The sequence below is a fragment of the Chenopodium quinoa genome, unplaced genomic scaffold, assembly GCF_001683475.1.
Source record: "Chenopodium quinoa cultivar QQ74 unplaced genomic scaffold, ASM168347v1, whole genome shotgun sequence".
Taxonomy (NCBI): domain Eukaryota; kingdom Viridiplantae; phylum Streptophyta; class Magnoliopsida; order Caryophyllales; family Amaranthaceae; genus Chenopodium; species Chenopodium quinoa.
The window spans coordinates 4,416,476-4,427,260 of NW_018742815.1; the positions used below are offsets into that span (position 1 = coordinate 4,416,476).

The following is a 10,785-nucleotide window of genomic DNA, read 5'->3' on the forward strand; positions in this document are numbered from 1 at the left end:
CATATATTCCACTTTGTCAGTGACAAAGGAACACTTACTCATTTTGGCATAAAGAGAGTGTTGTTGCATAAGTTCAAAGACAGTAGTTAAGTGATCCCAATGCTCAGCAAGATTCTTACTATAGACTAGGATGTCATCAAAGAAAACTAGCACACATTTCCTTAGAAGTGGCCTGAACACTAAACTCATCCAGATTTTTGAAAAGAACAAGGAGCATTTTTCAGCTCAAATGGCATGACTAAAAACTCATAATGGACTGAATGAGTCTTGAAAGTTGTTTTAAACTCATCATTGGGATGAATTCTAAGTTGATGATAGCCAGCTCTGAGGTCAAGCTTGCTAAAGACACTATCACCATACAATTCATCTTCTAATTCTTCCAGAACTGGGATAGGGAACTTATTCTTGATAGTTCTCTTATTCAACTCTCTGTAATCAACAAAAAGTCTCCAAGTGCCATCCTTCTTACCCACCAAGACAACAGGAGATGCAAAGGGACTAGCACTATCTTGAATGACACATGTTTCCAGCATCTCTTGGACCAATTGCTTAAAAATATCCTTTTGTTTTAAAGGATATCTATAAGGTCTGATATTTACAGCACCACTACCAAGTACCAAATTAATCCTATAATCAAAGATACACCTCTTAGGAGGAAGGTAAGTTGGCTCCTCAAACACTTGAGCAAATTGACTTTTCAATGCATTTAGCTCGATCACCATGTACGTGTGTGTTCCTGTGTTACAACCAACCTGAACCGGGCATGAAGGCTGCACAGGATCAATCACATGCAGCAAGCAAATCACAACAGCATTCTTTAGAAGTTTAGCAAAAGGGCCATCCTACACACCTTAAGCTTCTTTGATGAAACACCTTTAAACTCTACACAAGAGTTACCAAGCACCATATCACAACTGCCCAAGGGAATAAGCATGACATCAGCCACAAACTCACTTTCACCAATGGTCCAAGTAAAATTCTTAAAGATAGATTGGCATAATAAATGATTGCCATCTACCACCAAGATTTCCTACCCCAAGATTGCCTCACTCTTACACCCAAGCATCTCTGCCAAGTGAATGTCAACGAAATTATGTGTAATTCCTGAGTGAATCAAAATATGCAAAGGGACACCAGGAGTCATGGCCTTGATTATCATGGTATGATAATTCTGGATACCTGTCAGAGCACTAAAAGAAATAAAAGGATGCATGACACTCACTTCCTCCTGCTCCTCCAAATTTACTATAATAGTATCAACCTCATCCAGACCAGGAATTGCTACAGTGAATAGCTGAGGTTCTTTGAATTGGCACTTATGGTTCCTATCAAAGGGAGCGTCACAATAATAGCACAGGCTCTTTGCAATTTTTTCAGCTCTGACATCAGCAGGAACATATCTAGGTTTGGAGAATGGTGGCTTTTGAAATGGTTTAGGTTATGTGGTAGGAAAGGTAAGTGGTTTGATGGGTGGGGTAGGCAATAAGGGTTGTTTTGAGGTAATTGATGGGAAAGTGCTTTGGTAAGTTTTAGATGGAAATGTTTTCAAGGGTTTTGGGGAATTAACAACAATATACTCAATTTCCGGCCTAGCATACTTAACAGCAACCATAACAGTTCGGGGTTTACAAGATTGAACAAAGGGCCTGACACCAGGTTTCAAACTACCAACAAAACTCTCAAGCAAATATTTCTTAGGTAAACACTACAAGAAAAATCACTTTTCGTAGCGATTATTTCGTAGCGATTGTTCAATCGCTACAATATGCAAGTATGTTTGTGAAATAATTAAGGATGTCGTATCATTTTTACAATCGCCATGATTTTCCCTTATAAAATCGATACGGAAAGCATAATAATACATATCCACACTATTTTTACACATTTATATAATTTTGAGAAATCGTATCATTTACAATCGCCACTAAATCCTAAAAATCGATACGAAAAGCCTTTTCAACACTATATATATAAATATTGTTTGACAAAGAATACATAAAATATGTCATAGCTTATTGGTAAAACATGTAATATAAGAGTATGAGGTTGCATGTTCAAATCTTGTAAAGATCATACGTATGTTTTTTTTTTCTTTTTTTGAAGAAAATGAGTTAAACATTTATAGCGATTGTAATCGCTACAATAATCACCACGATTGGATGTAGTTTTTCGTATCGAATATTAAGGTCAACCCCAGCGATATTGAAAACCACTATTAAAGGCTAAGGCAACGGGGGATATTGTATCGAATGACCATTCGTTGGGAAAACTTTTTGTTGCAATTACAATCGATACTAAAGGTTAAAACAACTGCTACGAAAAGGTTATTTTCTTGTAGTGAAAACATAACTATTTTGCACCATAATATCCTTCAAATTTTCAAACTCATTTATATAGGATTCAATACTATCAGTTTGCTGAAGCTTGTTAAACTCCTCAACCACATTGACACCTATATCATCCTTAAACCGTTAATTTACATTAATAACACAAAATCATTCCAGTCTACAGCAGATCTAGTGGACAAATAACTATACACCCAGCTTTTAGCTTTATCGACCATGTTAAGAGAAGGCAAATCAACTTTCTGATCATCAGGAACCTTACAAAGAGTAAAATACTTGCAATATTTCTTAATCCACATCCTAGGATTAGTACCTTCAAACTTAGGAAACTCATGTTTAGGTATATACCCCAATTCAGGCAGATTGGATCGATCCTCAAATTTAAGTGATCTGGAATATGCCATTTTCTCCTTCATAGCCTGCATCATATGCAACAGGTCCTCAAACTTTTGATTTGAATCTAGAGACAGGTCCTCCACCCTCTGATTTGAAGCAAGAGCCTGAGCTTAAGCCGTTTCTCCAATGTCTGCAACTGAGCTTCCATCCTGTTCACCCGAGTTGTGAATGAAGGTGCCAGACTTGTGCAGAGAGATAAGCGTTTGCTTTGATACCACTGATAAGGGAGAGCTTCGATCAGAGCTATGAATTTTCAAAGTTTGGGTAATTTCCAAAAAAATGAAGAATAGAAAGGAAGAAGAAGAAAACTGTAACAAAATAGAGATAGAGAAAGAAAGGTAGGGAAGGTTAAGTGTATTTCTTAATGAGAATATTACACTGCTTACACTATATATTTATCATCCAAGCTAAATAGAATTAAAGCATCTTACAACTAAGCAAAGAAAACGACAAAACAGCAAAACAACTTTGGCTAATAGAATTTCCCGCCAAAAACAACTAATTGGCAACTATGTTTAATTCCAGCTGTAATACTAATTGGTATACTTTTATACACTTTTTGTTTGTATTCACATATAACAAATTTCTATTTACCCTTACTATTTATTGCATTTGATATATATACTTGTTACCTCACTTTTACTCTTTTTCCTTTGTTTGTAGTAACATGGACATATTTTTATTTCTTTCTTAAAGTTTAATTTGTGTCCAACCCAAATAATGTAATAAAAAAATGGAGGGAGTATATAGATATCAATCAATATTTTTTTTTACAGGTTTTACAGGCCGAGACGTGGTACGGATACTTCTACTACCAGCTATTATTTTGGGTAAGATTATTTGTCGGGAATTTATTTGATGTCTTCGGGTTCATAAAATGGTTTTGATTATTTTACATACCCAATGTAAATTAATCTTTTCAATGTAATTTTACTACTTTTATTTTAGTTTCCTAATTCCCGTGATTTTTTCCCATAAAGGACTATTATTTGGGGGACGAAGGAAGTATTAACCAGAGGCAATTATTAACCGGTTCAAAATTTGATGTCTTCGAGTTAATCCATGCTCACCCCGGCCTTCCAAAGAAGAGGACCCAAATAAAATGTCAATAATTAAAGAGATTCAAAGTTGGGAATTGAATGATTGGCTAGTCAATGTATGATAAGAGTTAAACATTTATTTAGTAACTAGCATAGTGCCGTGCGATGCACGGTTTATAAATCAAATTATTAAACCCATAGGAAATATAAAAAAAAAAAAAACAAAGGTAATTCATTTACTATTAAAGGACTTGGTTACTAACGGTCAATAAAAACAAAATTAAAGGAACGTTATTTGAATATTTACTATTAAAGGACTTGGTTACAAAATTAAAGGAACGTTATTTGAATAGTATTTTATGTTATTTGAATTTCTTTTAATTTTTTATAATGTTATTTTATTAATTGAAAAATAATTGAATAATACTCCACATAGCTATATAAGAAGTGGACTAATTTATTTATATCTCCCGTTGAGAAAAAACTAAAATTTTCTTATCATACCATCCGCATCAGTGGCTACAATCAATCTAATATATTTATGTTTTATTTACCCGTCACACTCATTAAATCTATAGACACAATAATAACCTTGTATTTGACCTACCAGAACATATATTTCGTATAGTATACAACACAAATACTTCGTATATAGGTATGGATACTGATAATTTTATATAAATAAAATATACGGAGTATATATAACTAAGATTTATCCCTACCTTAATTATAAAATGGTTTACAAAACTCTTATAATAGTGCATGGACATTTATATATCTAAAAATGTTCTTTTTACATATATTTTCCCCCATTTAATTTTAAAAGCCTTAAAATTGTCTCCTGAATTCGCTAAATTGATTTAAAAGGTTATGTTAATTTCAGTATTTAAAGCCATTTACTATTTTCATTTCCTTTTGCTTTAATTTTTCTATTTAGAATTTATTAGACTATTAGGTTTCAAAATTGAAGTCAATATCTTTTTACCGTACAATCACTAAATCAAAGTCGCTCAACTAAAGTTTTGGACATTGCATAGCTACACAACATTCAAGACATTTAATGATTACATGCAAATAATTTTAATAAAACAACGCATTCGATATAAGTTATTAAACAATTTAACTATATATACATTTTGATAAGTTTATATCTTTCATATTAACAAAAATTTACAAATGTTATTATTATATTTTGAAAAAAAAATTAGACTTTGGAGTTTTGTATAAGATAGATAAAGGATAGGTTAATTTCCGTCATATATGCATTGAGTTTTGGGTGTTCTATCCGGTTCACCCTTTGGGCTAATCCAGATTTGAGGATTTGCTATTAGGTTCCACTCCCCTTCCAATTGTTGTTGCAGGGGAGCGATGACAGGTCCTCCCTACAAAGTGTAGTCTCAATCTCCACTACACCAACAACCAAACATTTGTTATGGAGGACACGTGTTATAAAATATTATATTATATACATATACGTTTTTATATTATAAAAAATATTATATTATATACACGTACTATTATAGTTAAAAATATTATTATGTATAAAAACAACATCAATTATTGCACATGATTGTTGTATATCTAGTATAGTACATGAGCAATGCACGATTTTTAAATCAAAATGTTAAGTTTTTCTAAAAAAAAAATCATAAATAATATCATTGTTAATATGAATATTACAATTTAAAACACGAGTAATAGTTATAATACATTTTATATCTATCCCTTTTCCGTCAAATGTCTAATTCAATTAAACTTTTATTCTTCTTGTTTAGATTGGTAATTGGTTCAGTTTTTTTTTTTTTTTTTTTTTTTTTTTTTTTTTATGCAAGAAAAACAAAAGGTCATTGTAAAATTAAAGACATTGTATAGAAAATGAAAGGCTGATTAAAATTAAATTTATGTTCAAGATTATGTATTTTTTTCCAAGACAACATTACGGCTCAGCATTCAGTATTTGTCGAGTACAACAAACGATAAAAGTAATTTTTACACTATTTTGTATCTTTATCAAAAACTTTTGTATTCATCCGATTACTTGAATTGAATTTAGGATAACTTGTAGACTATTTTGGGTAACTTTTATCAATAAAGCATAAATAATTTTCATTCATTACAGGGTAGCTTTTATAATAGGTGCACAATATTTTATTGTACATCTGATTTTTTTTAAATGTTTGTATTGATTTCATAATTGACGTCAAACTAAATTCTATTGATTTTATTTAATTTTCATAAAAAAAACAATATTAGTGTGGGGAATAAATTTCAAGTGCTAAACCCCTAGCTCGAACCCCACTGTGATCATACATTAAAGTACGGTGGTGTCCAAAGGGAAAGAAGATAGAGCAAAAGAGTCGCCAACAAGTTTTAGGAACTTGTAAACCGTTCACAGGGTGAAGGTTACACCCCTTAACGATCCAAGAGATCGTCAACTCCATAAGGTCTAGAACCAAATAAGGGTTCGGGGATGAAGGTACAAATCCAACCTAAAAGAGATTGAACCTGCCCTAATAATAGGCCTCTACTTTATTCAGATCGTATTCATGTGCGCTTTCTGACTAACATGCAAGCAATAGGATTAACCCTAAACATGTTTATCTATGTTGGTTGAATTTAATGCACAAACAAAACTATTACTGGTGATCACTTGAAATTATAATCAAATTAACCCTAACAAGATTATTAATTATCTTATTAAGCATGATTACAAGTACCAATTCCCTTTAAACATGCATAAAAAGGTGTGATCAAGCAATAAAAAATAAATATCAAGCAACATAATAATAATCATAACAATAATAATAATAATAATAATAATAATAATAATAATAATAATAATAATAATAATAATAATAATAATAATAATAATCATCATCATCACAATAATAATAATAATAATAATAATAATAATAATAATAATAATAATAATCATAATCATCATAAACTATAATAATTATAATCATAATCATGTTCATGTTAATATTAAAGCATAATAAAATAAAACAGCAAGATCCTAGGCATGATACTAACAAGATTAATAACAAACCCTAGCATGTCACTAAGCAATAAAAATCAAATCTTTAGCCCTAACATGATACTAACAATCATAAATATTAGGAAGAACATAAAAGACATCATACTTTTAATCATACTTAAATATTAAAATTACCATAGACATGATACTAGGAATATCATAATAACAATGAAAACATGATTTCTACATCATAATATCAATAAAAACCATTAAAGTACTTACTTTGATGACTCGTACCTCTTTATAATAACAAAGTACACACGTTAGTAACTTCAAGGAAAATAATAATTAAAACAATTAAATTAAATAATTGAAAGAGAGATTTGAGACCAAACCCTCACAAATTAAACCTTTCACGTCTAGGGCGAAGGGAACTTCGAATATGGCTAGGTGTTTCTAAATCTTGCGAATGTGGAATTTTGTATATAAAAGACTAGTTTAGAAAAGGAGAAAGAAAGAAATGAATGAATGATTAGAGAGAATGAGAATTAGCGAATGATTAAAGAGAATGAAAGAGAATTTAAAACTGGTTGTAGGTGATTATAATTGAAAAGTTGGTTGTTGATGAATGAAAACGGAGTTTATAACACGTTATTGATAGAGAAAATCAGTCAAAAAGATAAAATTAACAAAACAGAGTCTGGCGCACGCAAAACGAGATTGGCGCCGGGAATTGGCCATTGGCGCCAGGCGCCAGTCCTGTTTTTGACGCGTTTTCTAAAATCAGATAAATTTTGCCGTACAGGAGGATAGAATCGTATCTTTTCCTCAAAAATATTCTTTGATTTTAATTAAAACTCTGAAAAGTCAACAAAAGTCAATTTATCAACGCTAATTGAATTAGGAATGAAAAGAACCTTCTAGAAGAATCTAGAAGACTAAAATCATTCCTAATTGCATTAGGAATGATAAATCATATTAGGCCCTCCCCTAGATCATTGGGCCGCATATAAGGTTAAAACCGGGCCCAATTTAGTAAATTGGCCATAACTTCCTCAATATTCATCGGACTTGGGCTTATAATATATCGTTGGAAAGCTCTTATCCAGCCCTATCCAACTACACTACTATTGGACCTATATCATGGACTAACCAAACTGGATTGGCTGTTTTCTTAAAATAAGTTTTCAAAAACAGTGAGAAGAGAAAAGAAATTAAAACTTATCCGCAACACTAGACTTTCCACACTTTCACTTCATTTGAATATGATTCGACGCGAAAGGTACTCATCACTGGGTTTGGTTTTGGGGAGACACAAATGGGTGTCTACAATTAGCCTTTCAAAATACGAAATATTTGTTTCCTTAATTATGCCACTTTAATCATATTGCTTCAAATTAGTTATTATTCTTTAACTTGCCTATAAATAAAGATTGGAAAGACTTTATGGATTATTTGTAGTATTGGAAAGTATATATTTATTATAAAAAAATTAAATCAATATTTATGTTAGGAAATCATGAAAATCTTATGCATGTATAGAAACTTGCTTTTATTGTTTGAAGTTTAACAAAAATAACTATGCTTGAATATGTAAACAGTAATTATATAGATATATTTTATACTTAAGATAAGCCGAAGAGAGAGTGATATTTAACATCCTCACATTGAGGCGCTTGTCTTTTAGTATAATATATATAGATAGATAGATTGTAGACTATTTTGGGTAACTTTTATCAATAAAGCATTAATAACTTTCATTCATTACAAGGTAGCTTTTATAATAGGTGCACAATATTTTATTGTACATCTGATTTTTTTTTAAATGTTTGTATTGATTTCATAATTGACGTCAAACTAAATTCTATCGATTTTATTTAATTTTCATAAAAAAAAAGAATATTAGCCTTTCAAACAATCTATCCCTTTTCCGTCTAATATCTAATTCAATTTAACTTTTATTTTTCTTGTTTAGATTGGTTATTGGTTCAGTTTTTTTTATTTTTTTTATTTATTTTTTTTATGCAAGAAAAACAAAAGGTCATTGTAAAATTAAAGACATTGTACAGAAAATGAAAGGCCGATTAAAATTAAATTTATGTTCAAGATTATGTATTTTTTTCCAAGACAACATTTCGGCTCAGCATTCAGTATTTGTCAAGATTTATTATACAAAAATTAAATCAATATTTATGAAAATCTTATGCATGTATAGAAACTTGATTTTATTGTTTGAAGTTTAACAAAAATAACTATGCTTGAATATGTAAACAGTAATTATATAGATATATTTTAAACTTAAGATAAGCCAATGAGAGAGTGACATTTGTCATCCTCACATTGACGCGCTTGTCTTTTAGTATAATATATATCAATAGATAGATAGATTGAAGGAATATACATTTTTGTAACCTATTGAAGGAGTATAAATAATTATCTACATACGTTAATGACAGATTTTGTTAGCAAAAAGTAAGATAAAAATAAAATAAAAGTAAATATAAAAATTGTAGTCAACAGTACACAAATGCAATTCATGATCTAACTTTCAATGTTACAATGGATACTGTTGGCGCAGCTCTTGTAGTGTTTGGAGGCTCTTGGGTGTGTTGGCGATGCAAAACTAGAAAAAGAAGAAAGGAGATCAAACTTAGACAAAAGTACTTCGAGAAAAAACTTATAGTACAAGGGTCTTCCAATATAGATGAAAGTAAGAAAATTAAACTCTTCTCATTAACGGAATTAAAGAGATTCACAGACAACTTTAGCAATGATCGCGTGCTTGGACAAGGAGGTCAAGGTACTGTCTACAAAGGAATGTTAAAAGATGGTCAAGTTATTGCAGTTAAAAGATCAACATCCCTCAATGAAAGCCAATGGAAAGAATTCATCAACGTGGTAATTCTATTATCTCAAATCAAACATAGACATGTAGTGAAGAGTCTTGGGTGTTGTTTGGAAGATAACATACCTCTTTTAGTGTACGAGTTCATATCTAATGGAACTCTTTCGGAACACATCCAAAAATCCATTGACGGGTTTATATTCACATGGGAAATTCGTCTGAGAATTGCTTTCGAAACTGCTACTGCAATCACTTACTTGCATTCAGAGTTTTCAACACCAATTTACCACAGAGACATTAAATCTAGCAACATTCTATTGGATGACAAGTTTGGAGTAAAATTGTCGGATTTTGGAATTTCTAGAGCAGTTTCTATGGAACAAACTCATTTGACTACTGCTGTCCAAGGAACGTTTGGTTATTTGGATCCTGAATATTTCTACACGGGCCAATATTCTGAAAAGAGTGATGTTTACAGCTTTGGAGTAATTTTGGTCGAGCTTCTAACAGGACAAAAACCAATCCGTGCACTAAGACCAATAAATGAAGATGAAGAAATCAAACATGAAAAAGAAACAAGCTTGGCTAAGTATTTTGTTTCATCAATGAACGATAACACTCTGGTTGAAATTGTTGATCCTTTGGTATTAAAGGGTAGTATAAAAGAGGATGTTTTGGAATTTGCTTACCTGGCAACACAATGCTTAAATCCTACAGGACAAGAAAGGCCGACGATGAAAGAAGTTACAATGGTACTCGAAAGGCTAAGGCATCCAAATTTAACTTGTAAGCCACCTTTCGAACCAAATGATGAATCTGAAGATTGGACAACACGGAGTTCTAGTATGATCACATCGTCGTCCATGGAAACAGGCAATGCTTTTCCAATATCTGTGACTTATGAGCATATTACTACGAATTCGGATTCTGCTGAGGTTTGAGATGCATTTACTTCATACTTGTTGATGAAGAACTGAAGAAGGCGGTCTTGTTGAGCATAGTTTATGTAATTTGTGTGGTTTTGATGTATGGTGATCAAACTTTTGAATAATACTTTGATGTGTTGAATGATTGACCTGTTAAAATATGTATGTTTAGTATTGATTACTAGCAGAGTCAGTAGACTACTAAAGAATTGTGCTATGGAATGGTTTTAATTATGATTGTATTTCTTTCACTTAA

The 10,785-nt window shown here is 31.3% G+C and overlaps 1 protein-coding gene across 1 annotated transcript in view; it reads left to right on the forward strand.

Annotated features, from left to right (window-relative positions):
* Positions 1-10,544, forward strand: part of LOC110725829 (wall-associated receptor kinase-like 8) — a 42,046-nt gene extending 31,502 nt beyond the window's left edge. The window contains exon 2 of the mRNA XM_021905296.1: positions 9,326-10,544. Within this exon, the coding sequence (XP_021760988.1) occupies positions 9,326-10,544 (1,219 nt within the window). The remainder of the gene's footprint in view (positions 1-9,325) is intronic.
* The last annotated feature ends 241 nt before the right edge of the window (positions 10,545-10,785 follow it).